The sequence below is a fragment of the Drosophila elegans genome, unplaced genomic scaffold (genome assembly GCF_018152505.1).
Source record: "Drosophila elegans isolate 14027-0461.03 unplaced genomic scaffold, ASM1815250v1 contig_183, whole genome shotgun sequence".
NCBI lineage: Eukaryota > Metazoa > Arthropoda > Insecta > Diptera > Drosophilidae > Drosophila > Drosophila elegans.
In genome coordinates this window covers 5,040,763-5,067,820 of record NW_024545550.1, presented here as the reverse complement: position 1 = coordinate 5,067,820, position 27,058 = coordinate 5,040,763, and the positions used below count along the sequence as shown (strand labels likewise).

The following is a 27,058-nucleotide window of genomic DNA, read 5'->3' as shown; positions in this document are numbered from 1 at the left end:
TCTTTCTGTCATCTGTAAGAAAACACAGTCGCTGACACTCTTTGCTTGCACTTAATTTAATACAATCAATCAGAAATTAATCACATTGATGGGTTTAGTAAAAGTATTTGAATGGCTGAAATAAGTTAATCGATTCTATTCAGGTCCAGGCAGTTGTCCCATTTTGAATAAGTGCTCTTGTTTGCGTCGAGCAAAGCCATTTAAGTAAATGCCCCACCAATGCCGCAACCCAAAACAAACCCATGCCCAACTACACGTAACCCAAGACCCAGACTTTGTGTTGATGTTTAAGGTCACTGCTGGGCTGTGATTAAAAACTGCGTGCTGTAAAATAAGTAAACTTGAAACGTAATGTTCGGGTGTGCACTTGGCGGCATCCACGAGATTGACATAATTGCAAACCCAGTAGCAAACCAAAAAAAACCAGCCAAGAAGCAGCTGTTTCTCGACGGCGCGCGAAATTAACTGGAGACTTGGGAACAATTTCCGCTTTGCTTGCTTGGTAGATTTAAAATGCAGAGTTACCTTACTGCATGGTGTTAATAACAAATAAAATTAATAAAAAAAAATCTTAATTTTTATATTTATCTTTGTGGAAAGCTGTGAAACATTCTCAGACCTATTAGCTGCTTGTTCTTGCCAAAATAATAATAATAATTAATACATTTTTAAGAAAAATAAAGCCTTTTGGGATCCTGAATAGTTAAAGAGCACCCCCCAAACGAAACACCCAAGTCAAGCATTTCCATTTGCTTTTGTTGGTATTCTCTTCGAACCGCAATATTGGGGATAAAGATGAAGATGAGCTTGGAGCTCGAGCTGGAGTGCATTCATTTGAGATAACCATTCTGATTGTGGCAAGGAAAGGCGGATGGGAGACCCACACAAAGCTGACCATAATTGAGATGCCAAATGGATTCACGTGTGTGCCGAAATTCCCTCCTACCCCAAATCGAATCCATCTGCGTGAGCAATTCAGTTCCTGGAATCCTTCGTTTGTTCAAACATTTCCGGGGTGCAGAGGCGGACTACTTCCGCAATAGAATCACGTAGGCGTCCAGGCGACCAATTATTGTCCTCTGCCCCGAAATTCCGTATGCAGGAGGTCAGGGTGCGAATTAAAATCAAATTCGATTTGGTGGCAAGCGAGGAAATTCTTCCAGAATCATTAGCGATTGGTTTTTGGCCAGCTGCTTTTGATTTCGAATACTTCTCTTCACGCCCTGATTCACAATCAGTTTTGGGGGCAAGCAATTAAAACAATGGCTCAATAAATATCAATAAATTTCGCCATCAGTTTTCCTATTTTGGCATAAATAACAATAGTTTGGGACTGACGTGTGTCAGTTGAGTGGAATTTCTAGACCAGCGAACACAAGCCAAATAACGATAAAGTTAAGCAGCACTCAAATCAAGTGTGAACCAATTGCAAACACGGTAAGGTACAAATATTCGCACCCAGCTACGTCTAGACCATGCGGCGTATGAGTGATGCAGTTGACTCATCCGCCCGGTGAGCCAGGTGAAAGTTAGCTCTATCCACAATTGCAGTCTACGTTTGCGGTGCATGGCGAATTGATTGCCGCATATGCGGAAAAGAAAGTTCACAGCCGGCTGCAAAGCTCAAACAAACGTCAATAACCCAGGCAAAAGACAAACCCACCATCGCTACTCGCACTCGTACATAATATTTAACTATTTACGAAGCAGGGGCAGCTTCAAATATCCAAACGGCAAACAGAAAACGGCAAACGGCAAACGGCAACTAATCAGCCAGCCACTCAGTCGGGCCTAACTTTGTTGCCTTTTCGCACCACTCGATATAAGTAAACAGAAATACGAGTATATTGAAACAAAACCAGCGGAATGCACAAGCTGATCGGTGGATACCCTCGTGGTTAACTGACCCTCCGAGCCTCTTAAAAATTAACTTTTAACAGTTTATTTAAGGGGTTTCTAGTAGTAGTCTTTTATTACAATGTGTAGAAAACACTTCACGTAAATTATTTATTCTCTGTTTGTTAAGTTAAAGTTGGCCTTTTTTATTAACGATACTAAGCAACTAAAATATTAATGTTCTCTTCAGAACCTGTTGTCAGATCTTTAAGAACTTTTTTTCCTCCTTTTCTTGCCGTCCTAAAGTTTAGATACAAGTTTTTAAAAGTTTTCAGTATGATATCATCATAGAGAATGAAAATGTCACCGTAAGAGCCATTTAACTTAATGTTAAAACCTAACATGACATTGTGAAATCGTCCCTTAAAGGTACATTAATCAAAAATGTTCTGGTCTATAAGATATGTTATATTTTTATTGATCATAAGAAGGCTTTGAAGTATACAAAAATCTATTGGGTAGAGTATCAGTAAGCTCTTATTAATACCCAAGCGCTTTTTTTTCTGTGTACCTACACCGATCGAATGGCTTGCGAAAGGGTTGGAGCTGCGCACGCGCAACGCGTATGGAGAACAGCTGAGCTACGTGCTCGGCTACTTAACTGCCCAGTGACCGCCTGCCCCTGCCACCGCCCCTGCCTCAGCCCCTTTTACCATAGCCAACGGCTATCCCTCCACCCTTCTGAGAGCCCAGAGCAAACACGTTAGGCGCCAACAAAGCTGAGAAACTCGCCTGGCAACCCGCTTGCAGCCCAGCCCGCGCAGCTCAACAAAATCTGAACAAAAATCTGAAAACAGAAAAAAGCAAAAAGCAAAAAAAAATAATAATAAAAAGAAAACAAAACAAAACGTGAGACGCTCCGTTGCCGGCTTGAGTTGGCCAGAGCGTCGGAGCCAGGTTTGTAGCTCGGTGCTTGAGGTTTGGGGCTCGAGTGGCGCGGGTAAGAGACTCTTAAGTGCTTAGCTCAGTTCAGTTGCGAATTTCATACAACACGAGTCGGTTGCCTCCGAGCGGCGTTCTACTGGCGAATAGTCGAAAATACGAGTCAAACAAAACTCCACTTCGATTCCGCAACAGAGCACGCCAAAAAATTAACGACAAAAAAAAGAAGTTTCGCGATTAGGCGGAAATTGGTCAAGCAAATAAGTTTTCAAGTGTGTGTGCTCGCGAAAGTGGCTTAATTTCCTCAAATTGGGAGTGTGCCAAAATAAGTGTTCAAAATGATTGAGAGGCGCAGTCAACTGGATAAGGTAAAACCTAGACCTTAACTCAGACGTTCTTAGCCAACTTCAATTTTATAACAAAATTAATAAAACTTATACATGAGAGTTTTCCTGTGGCCTGCCTATATGTACACAACCCTTAAAAAATGTATATAAAATTTAGTTATTGTCTATGCAAGTTTCACAAATGACAAAATTTTGTCAAAACGTGTGAAGTTTTTGATGCGAATTTCGTAGTTGCAAAACTCAATAGCCTCCCACAAACAATATGCTAGCAAACTGAGCTTGAGTTCTCAAAGTAAATACAAAATATTTAAACTATTTTAGGGCGTTTATATACTTTGAAGTTTCACTCTGTATTGATAAAAGAATTGTCTTAATAGGTGAGCCTATTAAAATCAAAATTGGGATGTATTCCTTAACAAGACCAAATTTCAGACAATAAGTTCTAAAAAGTTAAGAAATCATTAAGAGCATTAAAATACATTCTATTGTCTTCTTAACTTCTTATAAAATGTGGTGGTTTTAAATAGTTATTTTCTTGGACAAGACTTAACGTATAAAAGCTTTAAAAGTTGATATAAACTTTTTTTAGACTTAGATGATTAGTTTTTCTATTGCATAAAGTAAACATTTTATTTTAAAGAAATATTGTTTAGATATAGTCATAAATTATCTTGTCATATTAAGAAATTTAATTCAATAAGTAACATTACAACAGTTAATATAATTAGTAAGAAACCTCTACATTTTAGAAAAATATTTTATTATTGACCATTAAATTGTGTAACTTTAAAAAAAGAGTATTTAATTTTTCATAACCAAATTCATGCTGACGGTTTACGTCGGCTTTAAGTGTTTGTTTTATAGTTTCAATGATACAAGACACAGAGCATATTTATTTTCTTGATTGCGATCAGAGCAAAAGGGTGCTGGCTGGTGAGGTGATAGCTCTTGCGATTCTCATTGCCGGACCTCTGATTCAGGTTTTATTCTGGGCTCAGCAATCTGATTAATCAGGCATGTGCGAGATTTTCTTTTCAGGTTCTAAGCTTTTGCCAGTTCGCACGATCTGAGAACCGAGTTCTGTGTGCCATGTTTTCTGTATCTTCGCCTGCTTATCTGAATACTTGTATTCGCAAAAGTGGCTGAAGCTGAATTCACATACTTGGAAGTGACTCAGTCGTGGCTCCGACTCATTTGCATTTGTTTGGCAGTTAATAACTTTTGCTTTTGTTTGCCTGCTAGTCTGGGCTCTGAAAAATGTTGGAAATTCTAATTAAATATGTGCGTGTCAAATTACGTAAGATGTTCCGACTAAAATGAAAGTACACGCTCAAATGTCTAATTTATGCGGATTCTCAGCGATCGTTTCGCTTACAATGTATTTGCTAGTCAGGGCTCTGCAAAATTTTTGAAATTCTAATTAATTATGTGCGTGTCAAATTACGTAAGATGTTCCGACTGAAATGAAAGCAAACGCTCAAATGTCTAATTTATGCGGGTTCTCAGCGATCGTTTCGCTTACAATGTATTTAAAGCGCTCAGCGTCATGACGATCTTTAGCGTTCAGCGGAAATGCGACAGTATTTCTGGCCAACTGATCGATATAAAGCTATATATAGATATACGTCGGTGGATCTGCGTCACTGCGCATGCTCAGCTGCATTCATATGGAGCTTTAAGTTGATTCTGAATGAGTTGTGATTAGTTGTTCTTGTTCTTGACCGTGCTTCAGGTCACGTAGTCTTTGATCAAAAGCCACGTGCAGTGGGGGAATATCGGGAACCCCTATATCTCAGATTTCTAAGCGGAAGAGAAGCCAAAGTTCCATTATTGATGAGATTTTGAAAGCTGTGTACCTTATCGCTTCAGGGCAAGACTCTCAGCAGGTTAAAACAAATTAAGTAAAGCTACTCCTAAGACCTTATTTTAAAAGTTTTAAATAGACACTTTATCTAGAATTTTAGTTTGGAGTGAAATGAATCTTATTTGAATAAAAATGAAAGGTTTTTTATTTTTTAAAAATTATATGGGATATGCAAACTGGTTTGATATCAACAAAAGGTTAAGCATGTGCACGCCTAATCAGATTATCACGCGCTGTTTAAAACAAATAATCATATTAGCATTTATTGCACTCAATTAACGTTTAATTTCACTGTTTTAAAAAAAATGTTTTAAATCTAAAAAGTCAACGCTGTTGGATGTGTATCGTTCTGTGGCTATATTTCATGTTTAATTTAGCTTGAAAAAAAATTTAAATCAAATTAATATTTTTAATGCAATTAAAAACCAGTAAAAAATCAACATTTTTAATAACTTAATTATTAATGAAATACATAAAAAAAAATAGACATTGATTGATAAAATAGGGAAAACCTTTTAAATAAGTAATCACAAGAACACATTTTGATTAAAAAAAAGCACAAAAGCTTTATTAAAGTCTTAGTGCCGGGTTAAATGAAAATTAATTTCGTCCTGAGTAGTAAATTAAATAAACATAAAATACCCACTTTTTCTTGGCAATTGATATAAAGTGAATTGATGAAATTGATTTTATTGGCATCAAGTGTGTCTGCAACTCCAATGGGTTTATTTAATGGCGATGCCGATGAATGGGAGTGGAAGCATTTGATATTAATTAGCTGCATGATTAACGATAGCACGAGGGATACTTGCCCCTTCGTTAAACCAGGTTTAATTGTACTTTAACTCTGCCAATGAACCTTGTTCATTTCTCCTGAGCACTCGGAATATTATCTCAATTACGGGTTAGCTATCCGCTAACCACTCGAAACAAAAACAAACTTGGCCCGGTAATTAAATCAAATCCGCCAAGAAGAAGAAAACGTTAGCTAAGCAAATTATACATGTGCGAACATAAACAACAACATCAACACAATCTAACAACAAACGCCAAAGCCGCTAAGCAAATAATCAATGCTGGAAAGCGAAAATATGTAGTTATTGTTATATCTCAACGAACGTTTATCTGCACGTGTTTCGGTTCGGAGTCGGGGTGAACGGAAAAGAAGAAGATTAGAAGAACAAGTCAACACGCTAAAAAATATCAACCGATTTTTCCCCTAAAAGGTCACGTAACAAAAACAAAAGTCTAAACTCGACGCCAAAAAGCAAAAGACGCGATTCAAACAAACATAAAAAAAGAAGTAATGAAATTAAAGCAAAATCTGGAAATCAAGCTTACAGAATGGGTAGTGTTTTTTTTGTTTTTATGGGCATGTGTGTGTGTGTCGGTAACCCCTGGCAAAGTCAAGGCCCTCTCGCTCCATCTCTCTCTCTCTCTCTTTCCCTTTCGCTTACTCTTTCGCCATGCTGATTAGCTTCGGATTTTACAGTTACTCCATGACCCTGAGCAATGTCAAACAGTGGCTTACAAAAGGGGGGCATTTAAATGCATTAAACTAGTTTTGGGAACTCCACTACCATTTCATATAAAACTTTAAATATGTTAAAAATGTTAATGCTTTCGGCTTAAATAAAAGTGTAATATTTCACGAAACTTAAATATATAATGAGGCATTTATTAAATAAACGCCTTTCATTTATAATATTGACTCTAATGCACAGAAATCACATTAGTTAAAATAGGATTAAGCAAATCGATTTAAACGCAGGCATAATCAAAATTTACTTGAAATAATTTAACATTTAAATTAACATTAAAATATGAAAAAGTCCTTATGTTTTTTCTACAGTTTTTACACTAGCACTAGCACTAGCTAAAACACATTTTGTGGCTCTGTGCCAGCATCAACAGGCCAAGCTAATAATTTTTATTAATTTTGAAAGCCATACCCCATTATTGGTAAACATTTTTCTCAAGACATTGAAATAAACATTTTACTTCTATCTTTAATTTTAAACACATAAGTGTGACCAGCCAAAAAAAATAGGTGTAAAAATTGTTGAATGACTAAATTTGATGCTGTTCCCCGTTGTGGCCAATGTTTGTTGTTGCCAGAGCTCGTTGTTTGGTTATTCAGATTTTATGCATTGTCAGCGGACAACAATGAAATAATATGAGTGGGGGTAAACAGCCGGTTGAACATACAATTCAATTTAACGCTATGCGGGCGCGCCTGGTTATTTGGTTTTCTAGTTCAAGTTGAGGGTCAATAGCTGATTTGGCTTGCATTTTAGACCGGCTTTGTGTGTTTGTTTGCAATTTGTAAAATTGCCAAACAAATATTGATTGGCGGACGAAAAAAGGCAAATCCAAATAGCCGTTACTGCTGCTTGTCGACAACTGCGAAAATCTCACTGTTGCTCCCATCAGTTGCCCCACCTTAAATGTTTGTATTTAGCCAGGGCAAACTGTATAAGCGGGACGAGGGGAGGTATTCCTAAGGGCGGAGCCGATTCAGCGTGATTCATCCCAGGCTTAATGCATCATCCGTCGAGTTTGCTACACAGAAAAATATGTTATCTCTAGCTACGCAATACTAGTTACATTGACTCAAATCTGATTTTTGTAATATAATGAAAACTACCTCATTGGTATTGGCTACGATACTATGAAAACTATACCATTTCTTAAATTTGATTTATTCATTTGATTTGTTATTTTTCAATATCAATTTCCCCTCACTGCAGTTCGGTATATTAAAGTCTATTGACATATCTTTCTAAAATCTTGATTTGATTAGCAGATAGAGGATTTTGTAATACCCCCTTAAATGGTAAACAAAAATGTTATATTTACATATGGAAATTTTTGCTAGTGCAGCGACTTTATTTAGTTTTCCCAGGTTCAATTTTGTACACAGAAAATGTAGATAATCTCTAGCTACGTAATACTATTTTGAAGTACCATTTAAAAACTAATTTTTTGTTATATATTGTAATGAAAACTTCCTCATTAATATATACTACGATATTATGAAAACTATACACTTTATTAGATTTGTTTTATTTATCATAAGAAATGTCAAATAAGGATAGACTTTTAAATATCAGTTTAAATATTAACCCTCTAAAATTGTAAATCATAATTAAATAATTAATTTGGAAATTGAAATTTTTGCAAGTGTAGCGACTTAATTCAGTTTTCCGACCAGGTGAGAAGGTTAAAGACACAAAAAGGGCATACAAAATGGAATTCAGAATGGGAAGTAAACAAAACAAGGTGGGAAGTGAGGGCTACACGTGACTTGATGTGCGACATATCAATAATTAATGCATAAGTAGTCTAGCAAACAATTATTGGGATGACGGTTAAAGTTTCTCCTGCTTGTTGCTTAGGAATATTAATTGGCCAATTGAATGGATCGTTTAGTGAGTGATTTGTCTGCCGTCAAATCAATTTTGTATTGGGGTAGATCAAGTTAATAAACCAAACAGGTTAATCTAAGGAATTACATATATCCAAGACCAGTGTCTTTAGCTAAAAAGATATAAAACTAAACATGCTTGCTAGTACTTCCTTGTTGGTCTTACCATAAATGATTGATTTCTCTGAAATAAATGTTATTAATGAGCCAAACTTTTAACTAATAATTAAGCAAAGCACGGAAAGCATAGGTATTAATGCAGATTAATGCAAATTAGCCATAAAAGTTATAAATATAATTTTTTGAATGGAACTCACTGAACTTGTTTTGAATTCGAATTTCATTACCTTTGCTAAGGGTATTCAAGGGTGCTACAAAGGAAGATACTGCTTTAGAGAATTTTCATTTTAATTGGGGATCGAAAGAAATACTTTAGCTGGACTAGTTTATTTAAACAAAAGATGGACTATTTTACGCAGCGGACAGAGAAATGATTGATCCAACCGTGGAAAAGTTCGCTTTTTTAGACAGTTGCAGAAAATATAAATAAAATCCTTGACTACATTTTAATATTGCTATATGTGGAACCGCTAATAAGTTAATTTACAAAATAATTGCATAAGACAATATACATTTGTGTCGAACGATTTGATGGAATATGTATATTATAAGTGTTTTATACAGAGTATACAAACTTTTTCATGCCGTATTTAACTCCTTTCTTGTTTATTTTAGGAATAGCCAAATTGGTTTCCGTTCTTCCAATTTTGTTAAGGCGCTTTATTTTTCTTTTTGCCAGTTTAATTTGTTGTATTCCTCATATCTTGTTTTGGGGCCTGAGTTCAAGGCAGTTCCGGTCGATTCCGGTCGATTCCAGGTGTAGTTTCATTAAGCAGACCGATTATTATCGGCTTAAAGCCATATAACTTTAATTGCCAAAGTCGTAGAACAATGAAACCTGGTCTGGGATCGAAACTCGGTCAGCCAGATGAGGCTAGCCAGTTGCGTAGTGCTGCTCTTCCAGTGATCCACTGAGTCCACTGAATCCACTGAGCCACTCAGCAGCTGAGCGTTGGAGCAGGTTCACTGAACTGCAGTCACCTACAGCTTGGCATTGGGAGCGAGCGAGACGTGAAGCGCACTAACAGTGGGTGCAAAGAGCTCGCTGAATATGTGGGTCAGACCGACAATTACACTGAAAGTAGGCGGTCCACTTTTCCTCAAACCCGTTTACTGTTAGCAACGGCAGATGCTAAGAAAGCTGGGGAAACGGAAAGAATGAAAGAAATTTGCAGCTCCCGTGCGCTCTCTTTCTCTCATTTGCGAAACATTAAGTTGCAACATTGGCTGTAAAAAGTAACATTTCAGCACTCTCTCTCTCCCTTGAATAACTTTAACAACAACAAAGGCTGCTGGAAAAAAGCTGTTAACTTACAGAATGAAAGTAATTATCTCTATATTTCTTTAGACTGTGGTCTGTATTTTATTTCAAAATTTTAATTTTATAATCTTCTTTATTGAAGTAAATTTTGAAAGTTAAATATAAATGTAAGAAAAGTGAAGGAAAGTAAGGCTCAAATATGTGCCACCTATAGATAAATACAACTGCAATTGCAAAAGTTTGTGTTGAAAAATGTATATATTTAAGCTTAAAAATAATAATAAATAAATTAGTTCCCGCAGAATGGTTAAAACTATATTAGTTTTTATATTTGTATTTAAGTATTCAAATATTTGCTTTTCAAACGGACATTGCTTAAAATTATTATTTATGCGCTACTGTGCAACAGAAAAACAAGGAAGAAAGTAAAAATACTCTCTTTTCTCTTTTGCATCTGCATTACAATTTTCACTGTTAATTTAACAGTGCGGCAATATCCGCGATCTCTCTGAATCTCTTACATATACAGCAGCTGGGCTAATAACAGCGAGAAAGCATGCATGCACCCCAACACTTCCCCTCCCCTCTGTCCACCTTTCTTACGTGCAAGCTGTTACATTGCGGTGCAAAGAGAGCAGATGAGCTGCTGTTACTCTCTTCTTGTAACGGAGGAGCGCAAGCTATAAAAGCGGCGCATGCGCTGCGAGTTTTCCGCAGTCGCGCAGCTGCACTCAAAAAGAACACCTCGATCGGGCTATAAGTTTTTTCTATAAAAAGAAAAACCCAGTTTCAAATCATTGCCAAAATGTCAGGGGGAACCACAGCAACAACAACGCAGCGCAGCTTCTACATCACAAACGAGGTGAGTTCCTGCTTTGCCAAAAATCAAAGCACAAAAGGAATGCGCCGGCATAAATTAATCTACTGAGTCTGCCCCGGGCACTTTTGATTCTGATTACGATTCTGCTTCTGATTCTACTTGTGTGTCCGACGATTGGCACTCCGAAACTGGCTGCTAATTAGTGCTGCCTCATTAAAAGCGTACCCAAACGAACAAAACAGTTGCTCGGACACTCGAGAACGCTCTTCAGAAATGCCAGAAACCCAGAAATTGAAAACAGTGCAAAATGTCGGGCAAACAAATCTGTGACTGCCCTGCTCTGCTCTGTTATTGCAAAACAAAAGCCCCATTTACGCCAGGTCAGAGTTTCCGTCCTGAGCGAAAAACCCAAATTAATAATCAATGAAAACAATTAGCGCGCGAAATGCTTTTGAGGAAAAACTCGTTCCCAAAACACTTTTGCTTTCGCTTTCCCATAAAGTCTTACAGATTCTAAGAACGCTGGCGCAATATTGGATTTTAAATGATTAGAATAAATTAGTATTCATTTTCGCGAGCAAACAGCTGCGGGCTTAAAGCTTAAAGAAAGTAACAGTAAAACGCAAACAACAAATATCCAGATTTTCGAGATGCCCGCGGGCCAACGTAAAAAGAGACGACGAAACAGAGGCTAAAATAAAATCAAATCAAATGCAAATTATAAAGAAATAATAATAATAATGTGGCTAATTATGAGTGAAATTTCAGGAAATCAAATTAATAGAAAGAAGAACAAAGCGAAATAAAACCGGTCATTGGCAGTGAAGTGGAAAACAGACTTGACAGCCTTAAAGTAATGAAAACAAACAGTGAAAAATCAATTATTGAAGGACAAACTTAATGATTTTAAATCGTTTTACTGGCAAAACGAAAATAAACTAATTTATAAATTCGAATCTTCTTGTTGGAAAGTTTGCACATTTTGCACTTTCAAAAATAGAACAAATACAAATACCCGCAAATATAAATAACTATTTCTGGTTTTTGAATCTTTAAAGACGCTTGCGTCTTTATCATCCGTCAAACATGTTTAATTTCAAGATACTCGTAATTTTGAAAATCTTGTACGCTTAACATATGAGGAAATTAAGAAACGCATTAAGTTTCATGTGGCTAAAAATAGAATCTACTCGAGCAGGTGAGCAAAGTGCTACGGTTTCCTCAAAACCAAAGTTAAATGAGATTGTGTAATACCTTTGCCCTCACAAACTAATATGCAACCGAAACTATAATTAAGCTTGAGCGACGCAAGAAGACGCCAATTGCCACCCTCATAGGCTGCAGCCCAGTTTTGTTGGCAAAGTAATTAACGTTTATTGGCTGCGGACAAACAAGAAGTTCGTGGGCTGGCTGCCGCCTCGAGTTGCTGAACACTCTGCTTATTTTCGTTAATTCAATCTTCTTTCGAAAACATATATTCATATGTGGATCCTGGTATTCGTATTCGGTCACGCCCCCACAAAATGTTTGTTTACCGCGCGTTTAGACTTCTGTTTGCTTGCCCAATATTTGCCCGAAAATTTTAAGTAAGAATAACAAAAAGATTTTTGCGCGCCCAAGTCAACAGAGTGTCAGTGGCACAGTGAGGCGAGACAGTGAGACCCACAGATGTGTACATATGCACATGGACTATCGATGGCAACAATTACCAGACATTGGGGCGTATGCGTGATACAGCTAGCCGAAATATCACGCATACGCCTTGTATGCAGACGGAAACTGCTTGGACAGCAAATATTTTTGGCCAAGTCTTGTACCCAGCCCGTCTGCAGTCCGGCTGACCGTAATTCAACTTGGCCAGCTGCAAACAGATTCAATTTGCATTGCGAAATGCAAATGCATTGGTCAGAATAAAATCCCATACTCAGATCTGGCCTCGGACAACTTCTTCTTTTTCTCTCGTTTTCTGTCCCTTTTATTTTGTGGCATTTGTTCTGTTTTTGTCATGCAAATGGAATCTCAAATTCTAACACACAATTCACTTAGTAAAAGGGTGTACTGCTTGATTGGCAACCTTTCCTATAAATCAAAACAAGGACTTAAGTCCTAGTCCTGTTATTTATATTTGTTGGAAATAGTTTTTATGTATTTTTAATTGTACACTTTTGTCCTTCTGGTTGATTTAAATTGCTAAAGTTATCGTTTTGGAAGCCAGGCCATTTCTATTTACATAGTAAATGTGACCAAAAATGTGTTAATGGTATGGAATGTTTTTACAATTTTAAACACATTTTTTCCACACTCCCCTTAAATAGTTGTGCAAAACTTTGTTCAAGGGATACGTTAGCATTTAAAGAGTGAATAAATAGATGCGGGTCAAATATCAGATTCTATTGATATGCGCATGATTATGCCATGTATTGTTTTTCTTTAGCAAAACAAACAAAAAGCAAATTATAAGATCTATTTATATTTTTCTTCTTTACTCAACAACAAAACCCTTGTATAATTTTAATTTCTTGTTGGCGTTTTTTAAAGTTTTCAAGTACAATACATAACAGAATCTTTTTGGCCAACTAGGGTCAGGGCTGAGATTTGTTTAATTATTTGTTTAATTAAGCGGCAGCATGTGGCTGCATTTGTGTCAGGGCTGCCACAGAATCTCCAGTGCCTCGCAGTGCTTACAGATATTCGTTTAAATGCCTTTCGAGTAACAATTAGACAACAGCAATTGCAGGGTTAACTGCTGCCCCCTTCGTACCCCGCCGCTGCTGGCCAAGAGTCATGCAGTGTCACGGTCCGCTGGACTTGCTTTGACCTGCTCTGCACTCGCCTTTTATGTTTCCATTTTTTGATTGCTGTTTTACGTAGCCAGACCCAGACGGCACAACAAACATAGACAGCGACAGCCATTGATGGATATACTTATACTTTGAATATACTCGTGCTTTCGTAACTAAATGCGGGCTCACAGTCCGCTGGATTTGAACCTTTCGCCTTGGACGGCTTTCGAAATACTTGGGGCGGGAAAATTCACTCACTGCCAAGTGGAAAAACTCGATGCATCCAGCTGAAAACTGGTTGGCTGGCCTTGGTCTAATCCACATTTCAGAACCTCCAGCCAGCAGCAACAGGCAGCAGATTCTGTCTCGACTGGCTTTTCCAAACTTGATACTCGATTGTTTGGCCTACGCTTTTTGCCATGGCTGCTGCTGGCCAGAACGAAAATCTCGTCGCTGCATTGCTGCCACTTGGCTTTGCAGTCATACCGTTTTGGACCGCAGCACACCAAACAAGTGACGTTCAAGTGCGGAGATTGCCAAGATCAATGTGTCGACAGCATGAGCTTCAACAATGATGTAGGATTGCTGTCTGTCGTCTCAAGTTGATGCACATCCCTTAATGCCACTTTTCACATCTGCTCTTTCAGATAATCATCACCGCCATGGACCGATTTGTTTGGTTTGTCCTCCTGGTGGTCATGTCGCATCTGGTCACCGAATTCACCCGCGTCTCCGGATACGCAAGAGGCCAGCGTCACGAGATCGTGCTGCTGAACGATGTAAGTATCGAAACCTGCTTGGAGGTCTTTAAAAATATAAGCTGAGCGGTGGTGACTGGCACAAAAAAAAATATCAGAAAAGGCAGTTTTTTAGGGAAAAATAATTTTAGAAAGTGGACCTTTGATTAGCATCTAACACTTAAATATTTTAAACTTTTTCTAGTTTCTAAAAATAAATAATTCCAAGTATTTTATTAAAACAAATATTTTAAACGACACTTTTTCCAACCAGTGTTTTATTAATCAGTAATTATTTTTTAATAAATTTAATAAAAAATATTCCTCCATCTTTTTCATTATTATAACAAGTTCAAAACTGAAGGAAATATATATTTTTTTAATATTCTCGCAGTTGTTCATAATCTTATAAACGATAAATTTTTATGATACTATATTTATTCTTTGAGAATTTTTTTTGCACAGAGAGAACAAAAACATTCTAAAAAGCAAATATTTATTATTATAAAAAATTTACAAAAATATATTTGGTATTCAAATTGCTGTAATTTGAAAATACTTTAAAATATTTAAAGATAATTAAAAATCAGATATGATTCTTCGCGCTGTGCTAACATTTTGGTGACCTTTTACAGACGCTGCTGCAGCCGATGCCCGTCCAGAACATGGTCCTCTATCCCAGCCAGGACTACGGGCAGTATCAGCAACGACCCTCCTCCTCCGCGGGCTCCATGAGCAGCCTGCAGCAGAATGCAGCCATGCTGCTGAGCAGCTTGGCGGCCGGAATGAGCCCGGCAAATGGAGCAACTGCAGCGGGATCTGCTGTTCCCGGCAGCAACGCGGCCATTTTGGCCCTGGGCGATAGCCAACCGGCTCATACGGCCGAGAACACATACCCGGTGTTCAGTTTGCGACCCCTGATCGACAGCATTTTCGAGGTGAGCCCACGCCATTTGCCCCGCAGTATTTGCATTCACAAAAACCACTTTTCATCCGATTTTTTCCCCCAGATTCCGATTTCGACGTTGCGCGCTGTCAACAATCTGGTGGGTCGACTGACCGGAGGATATCGCCAGGCCCCGACGGAAATGTCGCAGAAATCCGTGGCAGCAGGAACGGCGCTGCCTTCCGGCAGACAAAGTCCCACTCTACATGCCCATCCCAATACCCATCATATGCGCGAGGAGATGGCGTAATTTAAGGCCCCATTTTAGTCAGTACTCTGCGTGAATGTTGTAATTCCTGTCAATGTATGTTTCGAGTGAGTTTTCGTGTGCATTTGTACCTTTGTGATATATGTGACCTTGTTGTAAGTCTAGACATAGGATATTTATGTCCACCCACAAAAAAATCCCAAAAAAATAAGATTAAAGAATACATGTATTTCCTACAGAAAAGAAAACGTACACAATTGTTTATATGAAAGGGGATAATTGAAAATTAATTTATACAAAAAGTAAGTAAGCTTTAGTGATTACTTTTTTATTATATAAATAACTAAAACCATTTGATTTAATATACTTCTTTTTTTTTTTTGCAGTCGAATGTTTTTTATGAAGGACAGTCGAATGTTTTTGCTTTCGCAGAAATACTGAAAATAGTTTACATACATTACAAAAAATAATCAACATTGTTTGGTTATCCTTTTCCTACAGAAAAAAGAAAAAATGTATGTACATGAACGAACATTTTAGTTGCACAGAAAATAATCAACATTTTTAAAATATATTTTTTGCAAATTTTTTATACACAGTAAATAAAATTATAAAATTGAAAAAAGAATATGCACCATTTAAGATACAATTTAAAATTTGTTCACCGTGTACATTTTACATATAGACAGCCCCAAAGTAGGCAACCCATTTTTTAATCATCAACATTTTGGTTTTGCTTGTTGCTCTGCATACTTTTATCGCTTACAGCAATATGTTTAATCTTTTGTTAATATGTCGGTAGAAATATAAGTTAATTCATTGATGGTGAAATGATGGCTGTGCAATGGAACTCAATTAAAAAAATACATTTTTTAATCTAGAGGATTTGTGCAAATATTATGTCGCATTGACGAGTCAATAAACGCATATCAGCAAGTCGACAAAAAGCGCTTCCCCATTCATTGACCAACATAAAGAGGTTTTCAATAGAGCCAATGGCACTTCCTAGGACTCGAATACTACAAACACTGCTCTCCTCAAATATGTACGTACTACTTGGCTAAAGTAAATTAATTAAATTAAGCTTAATGAGATTTCCATTTGGCAAAAAAAGGTTCTCGCGAAATTAACGTGGAAAAAACGTATGATGAAAAAGAACGTCAAGTGATTTGTTCAGCCAACTATCTGGTATTTCCTTAGGTAATCATGCGTGATGTAAGGATCAGAGCCAACCCAATTGGCATTGAATTCAATTTAATTATATTTTTCTTTTTGGACCCTTTTCGATGGCATTTGATTTCGGCCATCGCATTCTAAATTATCCAGCACGTGCGCTGCGAATTTTGGCCAGAAAGCGGAGCCAGAGGCAAAAGCACATTAGCACAGGCGGCTCTGTTTGTCATTTGAATATATAATGAACGAATCGCTGCGACAAAAGAAGAGAGTCCAATGGCGTTAAATTGGGAGTGGATAAGCTCTGGAGTTCAAAATCAGCCAGCCGAATTGGAGAAACCCCAAAGGAGGAATAAAATTATAATGGAAACTTTGGCACAAATAAAATCACTACCATTCAGTACCTATTAATTTGTCAGCCTGCAATTGGCAAACCCAATTTGCCTGCAGCTTCGTTGAAGCGTAAATGAAAACAAAACCAAAGCCGAATTTATGGCCAAATGCAGCCAATTGCGAACCATTTTAAAGCCAACAAAAAGTGAACGAGGAAGGGGCGGGGAAACACAAAAGCCGGTTGGCCAATACTCGCCAAATCGGATGCACTTTAATGGGGCCTATGTATGAGTAATATAGTTGTTTTTCAACAATTGTTTGATTCTGTTATTCTGAGTGAAGCATGGAAAATCAGAAATTAGTTTATATTATGTTATCTATGAAGGTTAATCGATTGCAAACGGCTTTGAACTGTATAGTACAAACATCAGTATTGATTTTAAATATTTTTCTAAATGTATGTAGTTTAACAGCAGTTCTGATTATTTTGTAATCTGCTGCAAAAATCAAAATTATTTTTGGAATTCCATTGAACTGTAAATTTCTGATTATCTAATTAAAAAACAAATCAAGCTAGTTCTTACAAGCTTTTCAAATTTTATGAATCTTTTAGGCTTTCTAATTTATGGATTTTTTAAAACCTTTGGGCTTTCTTATTACCGTTGTAAATAAATCTATTTTGGTTTAGCTTAAAGCACAAATACAATCCCTATATCAACTGAAAAATTATTCATTATTTAAAATAAACAACATAAAACTACAAATAACAAGAAATCAAAAAATATTGTTTTAAAATATAAGAAGTTGATTATGAATTTGCTTAATTTCCTTTTTTTTTAAGTGACAAGAATCGGTTAAACTTCATCTATTCGATGGGTTAAGTGAACAGACTACTGACCACAAAAAAGACCCATTCTGTCATGCCTGAGAAGTTACCAAATTCTCACCCAGTTGTTAGGACAGGTGCGGGCAAAGTGCTAATAGGTCGCCGAAAACACTGTATACATAGTACCCAAAAGTCTTGCATCATCGTTGCAGCGTCCAGAGTTCCCTGCACATCGAGCTCTAGAGATAAAAAGTTATAATAAGTAAAAGGAAAGAGAAAAGAGGAAGCTACCAGAACCCAGAGAGTCTCCTATATAAATAGACGCCTGCATACTTAATTGCGACACAATTCCAGTTTTGCGAAGCATTACAAGCACCAGACAGTAAGCGGCAGACAGTGGATTCCATTCCCCTCGGCAAAATTCAAGTTTAAGCCCGGCTCAGGCCACTCGACCACTCAGTTCAAAGCGAAATCGCGAAGCGACAACAACGAAAAGCCGGCAGCTCAGACTAAAGAAATAAAATAAAACTTAATAGGAACGCAAAGCGTCTAGGAAAGGTACAACAAAGAGCAAGAGAGCTTTGTTAATTAATCAGAAAAGTGCGATTCGCATGTGAAAGCCCGCAATTATGCTCGGCCGCTCCCCATAAAAGTGCGAGGAAGAATTCTTTGAGACGCGACTCGCATACAAAACGAACCTGGAATTGATTCGAATTTTGGATTTTGTTTTCTAGGTGCGCAGAATGTTCGTCTTGCTTGGAGTACTCTGTCTGCTGCAGGCGGTTAGCTTGGTGCCAGCCCAGGTGAGTCCTTCTCCGGATTCCGGTTTCCAAAAACTAATTAAGGCTCTCACTGACTGACACCTGCCAACAGGCCAGAAATTTGCCCATCGGCCAAGTGCGGTTCGAAATTATTTTAATTACTTTGCAGTCGCGCTGATTTATCTGTTTTAGCAGTATTACGTTTATTTGGTGACCAAACCCCTGCGTAAGCAAGTCAATACGCAGCTGACTCAAAAAATTCCATCAGCCGTATAAAATTCTCGGCTCTAATTGAATTATTCATCAACTTGATTAATAGATCACTCAATGAGTTGCATTTCCTATCGCTCAAGCAGGGGAAGAAATGTAATAATAATATACAATGATTTTTCATTTGAAAATATAAGGTTCTTAAATTGTTTATTTTGATTATTTAAAAAAATATTTAATAACCAAATATCCCAAGACAAATATGTATTGAAAGTCATAAATATTTATATAATATATGGGTTTTTTAACTGAGTTATAAGGTATAAACGAATGCGCTGTTCTAGATATAATTTTTGTTGGTTTTGAAAAAGCTTCAATTTCAAACGCAGACATTTAACTTAATTAAATTTGATAGAATTTCCATGTTGCACGACTTTTATTCCGTAAAGTGCTGGCCACCACAAAGTCAAATTTTGCATTTGAGCCTCTGACCATCAGGGCCGCAGCGCGGAAATCAATGCCATTGCCTAGCGATGATTTTATTTTGTGGTTCGTGGCCACAAATTAAGGGAAAAGGCGAAAGTGCAATATTCGATTTCGAGGGGAGAGCAGTGTGAACTTTGCTGCGGCTAAAAAACATTGCACAATGTCCGGTAATGAAGAATTTTTAGTGTGCGATTTCGCAACACGCCTAGCCTTTAATTGCAGGCCAAGGCAAATGCTCGTTGGGTTTTTCTTACCTGCCTGGATGGCAATTACATGGCACACTCAACACCACTTGCTTATCATTAATCTTGGCTTCACGAGCCGCGACCAACTATTATGCATCATTTTAATAACTGCTGCTGGTTTAGTGGCTACCGTTTTAGTGGCTGCCTTGAACTTTGGCGACCTAGGCTAACTAATATCAATTTAATTGCATTTTTCACCACCGATTACTCATACGCAGTGTTGCACACAAGTTGCAGGAGCGCTAAAGCTAACTATCGTTACTTTATGGTAATTAATAGTTTAAGACGGAAGTGCCATATATATATATTATGTTTCATGGCTTTAACTCTAGGCTTTAAATTAGGCAGAAAATAACAGTTTATTAACTCTTTAATTTGAACAAACTAAATTACATTGTTATTTAGTTTAAAAGCTCTTGCATTTATAGCTTAAATCTTAAAAAACAATTTACAAAATCTGTTTAAATATTAATCCAAAAATCTTTTCCGTATATTAATTTAATAAATACTCTTTTATTTAAGTTGGCTATTTTGAGTAATTTTGGGCTTCAGCTAAGCATTTAAACACTTTCAGGTGAACATGACTGACCAAAAGAATTTTTACACATCTTGCCTTGCACATTGTTTTCGCTAGAAGAGTTTTGCACCCTTCATCCCTGTATTCTTTTGTTTTCATTCATTGAGATTTTGTAATGGACAGAAAAGTTTATTCCTGTTTGCCGCTTGGGGGCTGCAAGAAATTAGATTTTAATCAACGCATGCATGAAATTTGCGTTTGCCAGCTAAATGGAAAAACCCCAAATAATTTTTTGTTGATTTTCTGTGTGGGTCGTGGAAATTGAAATTAAAAGCGCACGTAAAAAGTCCTGAGAAGGGTTTGCCGCCAGCCAACTTACAATTTGAGGCAGCCATTTCTAGGAATTCATGCAAATTACTAGCCTTTCCATTTCGCAGGTCTAACCAAGAAATCCTTTCAGTTCTTTCTCTATCTTTGTGGGTCATGACCCAAGCTTTTGAATTTAGGGAACTCCTAGCGGCAATATTTAATCTCCCTTTGGTATATTAAATTAACTGAACACAATTGTGGCATTTTACTGCCACCTTAAATTAGCAGAACACAATTGTGGCATTTTACTGTCAACTCAGAATAGTCATATCGCGATGTTTATCAGTGGGATGGAAGTTCTGCAAATATGGCAAATGTATTTATTTACATCTTTCAGATTGCGGACATGTGAAAGCAATTAAATTACTCCCTGAAAATATATTTGTCAATTACTCCATCGAAATATTAAACAAGTTCCGCTTGTTGTTTGAGTAAATAATTTAATCAATTATTAGTTTGCATTAGTTATACATGTTGTTGATTGCAGAGAGGTAAAACAGTTAAATTATTTAGTTTATTTACACACCTAGTATGCCATTGAAATTAGTTTAAAAACTTTCTGTCTGGGGACAGCAGAATGAGAGGAATGGTTTGATTAATCCGGGTTTTGTTTAAAAAGAAAACTTTATAGAAACTAACATGACACGATGTTTTTGCTGTTTAAAGTGTTTTTTATTATTTAAAATAGCCATAAATAAGTTGATTGGAATTCTGCTTAAAACGGAACTTATTAAGGATAAACTGACAGCAGCTTTCTGGTTTTATATAGTTATTATCTACTGTCAACAACTTACAAAGTTGTGTGCCTTATTTAAATAAATTATAAAACCCGACAGCCTTAAAACGTAGTTCAAACTTCGCAGCCACTGGCAAGTTTTCAGTTTTAATACTATTGTGGTCCCAACTTTTCACAGTCAGTAACAAAGTTCACTGTCGAAAACGCAGCACATGTTGTTTGTAAGAAAGAACATCAACATATTTCTCGATGATTAAAAACATATCGTTACAATTACGACTTCATTTTATCTCAATGAGAAATGTTTTCGACTTCAGTTAAGATAATAATAGCTCGTTGCGGGAGTTTCAGTGTCACCAATGTTTACAAGTGCATGTAACAAACAACGTAGCTCTTAAACATTTATTACTTCTCGTACATAGAAAAAATTAAATACGCTTAAAAAGAACAAAGAAAATTACTTGTTGCTTGTTTAAAACAAAACAAAAATAAAACTAACTTTGTATGCGGCAGCTTTTACAAAGTCCAAACGAAATAATAAATGACAATAACAATAGTAATAATTAATAATAATTAAATATTTAAAATCTTGACGTTGATAAAAACCATGAATGAATTTATAAAATCAGAAAGGCGATGAATTCGAGATTATTTTAGTTCACTCTAAAAATAGATAAGTAATCAAAACGAAAACTTCAGTAAATCAGACAAAATATTTAGAGACTTGTTATACACTCATAAATATACAAATGTTCTGTGAATATTATAAGAAGATTTGCTTGAGTTTATTGAATTAAAATTTTTTTTTTAAACTATATAGCTCTATTAAAAATAAATCTCAATAAAAATCTATTAAACAAATTTTTCTTTGTTAAAATGGCTTGCACAGCTGAAGTTCTTAAAACTTTTTACACTAATTATTATTTACAATGGCGAGTGTGGAGTGCTCCCTCTGTAGAAAATGGTGACTCGTCATATGTCCACTCCATAGATGGACACCTCGAGATGAGCTGGTTGTGGTTTTTCAACCTCCTCGATTCTCTGGCAACGCAGGACCACAAACTGATGGCCAATGCCGCCGGCCGTGACAACAGCCTCCGCTCCACCATTTAGATCCTCGACATGTATACCCGTAATCCGGTAGTTATCGCTGGCATTCTGCCGGAGATTTCCAGGGAGATTAAGCAATTTGCACGGCAACAGCTTGATATAAATCTCACCTGCGAGCCGTAGACGAGGTTATGGGGGGTTCCAGGGATGCCCTGCCTTAGATAGACATCTTCGGTGTGCAGCAGACTGGCGTATTTGTTGACATGTCCCCAGGTGACCGAGGCGGCATCGCCGAGCATTATTTGCCCAGGCACGAAAAGCAGCAGCAACCCCGGCAGCCACATCCAAAACATCCAAAACACCGCAGACAACCGCTGACGGCCCTTCAATTTCCACTCCCTCGCACTTGTCAACATGACAACATGTGTTCGCCTCTCGATTTTCCCCACCTTTCACTTTGGACTGGGGCTGGGGTGGTGATTGTGATTCTTATTCCGATTCTGGTTCTGACTGGGGTGTTGCAGCCTTTCCACCTAGTAAAGTAACCACCTCCTCCTCCTCTAGTCGGCGTGTGAAACTCAAATGAGCTGCCGTCAGGAGGCCAAGTTAAATATTGTCGTTTTGTCTGCCTGGAAAAAGTCTTATCAACGACAGGTGTGGTATGCTCTCTCGTTCGCTCTCTTTGGGCCAGGGCCATTAGTTTATTGTCACACTTTTGGTACCCTAACATTTAAGAAGTATGCTTACTATAATAGAAGGAAAGCAATTGTTCAACAACTAAATAAGAAGTCACTCATTGTTTCAATTTCTGCGAAACACTTTCTTTTTCAATTTAATAACTCGAATATTTTTAAAAGTCCAACCAACTGATTTTCGGTTATAAAATTCCCTATAACTCAAGATTGAGTGGTTACATCTATAAGTTGAAGAAATCATACTTACAAAGTATAAATCAATTGCCGTTTGTAAGCACAAGATAAGTTTTTTCTAATTTTTATTAGGTTTTACTTAATGTTACAATCTTGCCATCAACATTTGTCCCAAGTTTTTGATTTAATGTTTGCGGAAAGAACTAATTTTCTCTCCTAAAAATAAAAACTAGAGAATTTATAGGTCACCAAAGCACTGAGGAAACAACAACTCATGTGTTTGTTTGGGTTTGTTGTGCTAGCTGTGTCTAAATGTCACAATTATTGATAACTTTTTTTTAGAACTCACTTAGTGCTCTCATTACCGGAGTTTTACTATTCACTATCTAGCTCAACTGAACTCTCCCAATAACATTCGTTATCATTGAATCGCTTTTTTGTAGTTTGGTTTTGTGCCAGCTTATCTTTGTTCTTAACATTTCATTTTTTTATTTCTTGAATGACGGCTAAACGAACTGTGCAAATATTTGTCAACATTTCCGAACTGACTTAATATCTGCGTAACAAAACTTTCGACCTTCACCGATTTGAGCTGTTGAGAAATTTTGCTTAAATTGATTAAAACTCACACCAACTTACAAAATGTTTACAAACTTAGTTAAGCGGGCACAAAAGGGTGTTTGCCTGTTTTTTCCTGGTCAGGCCAAAGTTCAGGCACAACTTTACAACTATTGGTGAATGGAAAAGGGAGGACCAAACATCTTGAGCCGAAAAGTTTGTGTACGCGAAATTCGAAGGTCGTGGCTAACTTTGAATAGTATTAAGTATACGCAACGTGCCCAGAACTTTGTGCTAATGCTCTCACATTTTCGCCATCCCAACTCTTTACCCGCAGCTGATTACACTGCACGACGGCAAGGTTGGCGTGAATTTCGCAGGATATCACGCGGATGCGGGACTCGGAGGACTCCTCACGGGCAACTCCGCCCACGGCGGACTCAGCGCCTCAGCCGGAACTCCTTGGGGTTCCCGGGCAGCCGCCGGACTGGGTGGCACTCTGGACGGTAAGTGTCGTTGGCCCTGCGCCTAATTGATTCGATCTACACCCTGGGTATCCTAAACTGCGATTTTCCCTTAGGACGAGCCGCCGGCGTGGGCTATGCCGCCGCCCAGGCTAATCCTTCGGTGGGAGCGAGTGCCCTCCTGGGCGGCAGTGCCGGCGAAAACGGCTACATCGGAGCCGAGGCTCACAGTCCTGGTAGGAAGGTGATTTCCTCTTCCCACCATGCAGCTCAGCCGACATATGCCGACAGTCCTGTCCCCGACTCCGTCACTTCCGGTCCCGACTCTGCGGTGCCAACTACAAGCAGCCACATTCAGAAGGTCAAGCCTCCCAAGAAGTACTCGCTGATCAGACCAGACCATGTAAGTAATAATACATTGTCACTCAGTTTTGTCATAAATATAAGAAAAGTTGACAGCAAATTTTTATTATTAACTTGCATCAAACCTCCTTTGAAAAACAAATTTTTATAAATCAAACTTTTATTAAAATTATTCAGAATAAATGATTGATGAAATATTGGTATACAAAAGTTTTTTATCGAATGAAATCTTTACTAAAGATTTCAAGAAAATCTTAACAACCAATATCCAATTATTTGAAAGAGTTAAAGTTGAAAGAAATTGTATTATATGTAAAATTTGATTTGCTAATAAGAGAACACACAAAGGATTCATAGTGTTTTTTAGAGCTTTTCAAACAGTCGTTATAAAAATGTATGTTCTCTAAAAAGTAATTAACTGTTTGCGTTTAATTTACGAGACCATCGGACCTGTCAGAAATGGAAAACAACTCCGAGAGTCAGGCAATTAAAAATTTGACAGGATATTTAAGATCTGTTTTTTTTTCAAAAGTTTCTCATATTGGGTTGAACTTTTGTGGTGAAATTAAAGGGAATTGAAGGCTGAAATGCCTTTTCAATTGCGCAATTGCTGGCAATAAATCCTCGAGTAGTATTTAACTGGGACATGCGGTTAAATATTGATCAATGCTCTCGTGTCGGTGAGCCAACAACAAGCTATCAATCCACTTGCCATTGATGTTTTAGCCGGACCACAGCGAAATCATTGCAAATCATGTTAAAGTGGCCGCAGATGTCGATGCGGTGGATAAACACCCGCCCCCGACTGCTCCGCCCACTTCGTTGATAATTGTCAAGCGGCCACGCCCACACGCAAAGCGTCATCGTCAGCGGCAACGCGTCGTATACGTGATGCAGCAGCAGCAGCCGCAGCAGCAACAAATTCCGGACGAGGAAGCACAAAAGGACGAGAATCAGTCGCCCATTGAGGTAACACCAACTGCGTTGCGGATACAGATACAAATTCACTACAGATACAAAAGCCCCCAAACAGATACTTTTCAGCACACAGATACACGCACACACACACGCTGGCACACTTAAACGTAAACAAATTGTTGGCTTTTTGGTGAGGCTGGGCTGAATTTCAAACTTTTGCTTTGAGCCTGTAATTTTATTTGAAAACATTTGCGGACAATGTGGGCGAAGGAGGAGGAGGAGGAGGAGGAGGGGTGTGGGTCAGCTGGCGCTACATTTCCGTGAAATATATTTTAATATAATTTTAATTTATCCCCCCAGTACTGCTTGCATGTGATGCTCTGGTTCTTTACAAATAGTTTTCGTAACTTATGAATATCCCACCATCCCCACAGGTGCCGGAGAAGAGCGAGGCCAAGGTCGTCCAGGCCCACAAGTACAAGTCTGTCCAGCGAACTCAGCCCGTGGTGAACAAACGCTTTTCGGCTCCTCAGGCCCAAGGACCAGTGGGCCTGGCCCTCGATGTGAGTTTGAACCCCTCTAGAAAATAATACAATTATTTAATCATCAGTAAAATATATTTAAAGTTAGCTCACAAAACTTTTGAATAAAAGCACCTATAAATTAAATGTAAATGTATTAACATTATTCCTGATTAAATCTAAAGCTTGTTCCACAACATATATTAATTTTCCCAATGTCAAAGAAAATTAAGTTTCTGTAAAATTTACAGTTCTTAATTTGAAAGTACTTTTTTAAAACATTTTTTTTCTTATTTTGGTGCACATACAATTAAAAAGGAAATTACTCACAAATTCAAAGACCTAAATTCATTGCCTGGAATCTTTATTATTATTTAATATTTCTCTATTACAATTGAAAATATTTTAAAGGTTTTTATATTCTTATTCTGCATTTCTTTCATTGTTTTTTAAACTTTCATATTTATTTTGTTATTTAAAATTTAATTTCTTGATTTTTAAATTTTGTTTTTTAATAAATGTTTTAATGATGTCAGAGCTATTAACTTATATAATATGTATACTTCCCCCTTTTCTTACAGATTCCAATCGGCATTCTGCGATCGCTGCAGCAATCTCTAGGCGCTTTGACCGGCGGAGCACCTCAGCAACAACAGCCAGCAGCTGCTCAAGTCCACATTCACTAAGCTAGAAAAATAATTGCACAATATAGTTTCGGTATTTTTAAGATCCCCTTGATGCATATATCTCCCAATAATAATAAATAAAGCGATTACGCAAAAATGCTATCCAATTTCATTGAGTATGATGGGTAAAATAAACATTTTTATATTGTCAACATCACGCAGCAAGATGTATAAGGAAATAATTTTTCCACAGTAAATTCTCAACATATCATGACCTTTAGCTACACTTATAACTAAATAAAACACTAGAGTAAAATTAAAAACAAAATAAAAAAGTCAATTTGAAGTTTCTTACTTGAACTTACAACCTATTTAATGTGTACTGAAATACTTTGATAATTTAGTCAAGTAATTGGAAGTGCTAAGCTGACACGTGTTGACCTATTTTTCTTTTTCAAAATCAAACAGAAAGCCAGAGTGAGATAAATTAAGCCTTATCTTTTATGTTTCTTTAACTCTTGGTAAATGCTTGGAAATAATTAAAAGTGCTGTGCCCTTAACGATTTATCTGCCTGAAATGCAAACAGAAAATCAGGCTTTTACGTGGCTCGGCTTATCCGTCAATTATTGAGTTGGTCAGGGCACTCAGCTCCTGGGCTTTCTAGTGTTTACCTGGTAATTGCCTGCCAGTAAAACTCAACTATTTTACAGCCGACAAGCAGTCCGGATTGTTTGTTGTTGA

The 27,058-nt window shown here is 37.3% G+C and overlaps 4 protein-coding genes and 1 long non-coding RNA gene across 9 annotated transcripts in view; 3 read left to right on the top strand and 2 right to left on the bottom strand.

Annotated features, from left to right (window-relative positions):
• The window catches only part of LOC108143461, a 78,832-nt gene extending 69,406 nt beyond the window's left edge, over nucleotides 1-9,426 (bottom strand). The window contains exon 1 of the mRNA XM_017267896.1: nucleotides 9,112-9,426. The gene's annotated coding sequence lies outside the window, so the exon portion shown is untranslated. The remainder of the gene's footprint in view (nucleotides 1-9,111) is intronic.
• LOC108143465 lies at nucleotides 1,358-15,543 on the top strand. Of its 4 annotated transcripts, none has more exons than XM_017267905.2 (4): nucleotides 1,358-1,437; nucleotides 14,048-14,179; nucleotides 14,773-15,075; nucleotides 15,148-15,543. In XM_017267905.2, exons 2-4 carry the CDS (start codon nucleotides 14,063-14,065, stop codon nucleotides 15,331-15,333), a joined length of 606 nt encoding a protein of 201 aa, XP_017123394.1. In that variant the 5' UTR covers nucleotides 1,358-1,437; nucleotides 14,048-14,062; the 3' UTR covers nucleotides 15,334-15,543. The 4 variants fall into 4 exon arrangements, with proteins under 4 accessions (XP_017123394.1, XP_017123392.1, XP_017123391.1 ...); XM_017267903.2 differs by lacking the exon at nucleotides 1,358-1,437 and adding an exon at nucleotides 2,853-3,146; XM_017267902.2 differs by lacking the exon at nucleotides 1,358-1,437 and adding an exon at nucleotides 10,503-10,659.
• Nucleotides 15,544-16,281: 738 nt separating this feature from the next.
• Nucleotides 16,282-17,170, top strand: LOC121466860. Its single transcript, XR_005977028.1, has 3 exons — nucleotides 16,282-16,336; nucleotides 16,406-16,506; nucleotides 16,618-17,170. It is a non-coding gene; the product is annotated as an uncharacterized LOC121466860 (long non-coding RNA).
• A 794-nt stretch (nucleotides 17,171-17,964) lies between these two features.
• Nucleotides 17,965-26,483, top strand: LOC108143539. Of its 2 annotated transcripts, XM_017268039.2 has the most exons (7): nucleotides 17,965-18,181; nucleotides 18,358-18,426; nucleotides 23,762-23,930; nucleotides 24,005-24,291; nucleotides 24,978-25,220; nucleotides 25,604-25,732; nucleotides 26,272-26,483. In XM_017268039.2, the coding sequence occupies exons 2-7, from the start codon at nucleotides 18,367-18,369 to the stop codon at nucleotides 26,374-26,376; spliced, it is 993 nt and encodes a 330-aa protein (XP_017123528.1). In that variant the 5' UTR covers nucleotides 17,965-18,181; nucleotides 18,358-18,366; the 3' UTR covers nucleotides 26,377-26,483. The 2 variants fall into 2 exon arrangements, with proteins under 2 accessions (XP_017123528.1, XP_017123529.1); XM_017268040.2 differs by lacking the exon at nucleotides 24,978-25,220 and having other exon boundaries at nucleotides 17,967-18,181.
• On the bottom strand, nucleotides 21,709-22,341 carry LOC108143541. The gene is made up of 2 exons (XM_017268042.2): nucleotides 22,168-22,341; nucleotides 21,709-22,105 (listed from the first exon to the last, which is right to left on the bottom strand). Exons 1-2 carry the CDS (start codon nucleotides 22,339-22,341, stop codon nucleotides 21,920-21,922), a joined length of 360 nt encoding a protein of 119 aa, XP_017123531.2. The 3' UTR covers nucleotides 21,709-21,919.
• Nucleotides 26,484-27,058: the final 575 nt, after the last annotated feature.

Coding starts and splice junctions, on each gene's coding strand:
- LOC108143539 (XM_017268039.2), top strand. CDS start 18,367: ATGTTCGTCTTGCTTGGAGTACTCTGTCTGCTGCAGGCGGTTAGCTTG. Junction 18,427..23,761: donor TTAGCTTGGTGCCAGCCCAG/GTGAGTCCTTCT, acceptor CTTTACCCGCAG/CTGATTACACTGCACGACGG. Junction 25,733..26,271: donor CAGTGGGCCTGGCCCTCGAT/GTGAGTTTGAAC, acceptor CTTTTCTTACAG/ATTCCAATCGGCATTCTGCG.
- LOC108143541 (XM_017268042.2), bottom strand. CDS start 22,341: ATGTGGCTGCCGGGGTTGCTGCTGCTTTTCGTGCCTGGGCAAATAATG. Junction 22,106..22,167: donor ACCTCGTCTACGGCTCGCAG/GTGAGATTTATA, acceptor AATCTCCGGCAG/AATGCCAGCGATAACTACCG.
- LOC108143465 (XM_017267902.2), top strand. CDS start 10,603: ATGTCAGGGGGAACCACAGCAACAACAACGCAGCGCAGCTTCTACATC. Junction 14,180..14,772: donor AGATCGTGCTGCTGAACGAT/GTAAGTATCGAA, acceptor GACCTTTTACAG/ACGCTGCTGCAGCCGATGCC. Junction 15,076..15,147: donor TGATCGACAGCATTTTCGAG/GTGAGCCCACGC, acceptor TTTTTCCCCCAG/ATTCCGATTTCGACGTTGCG.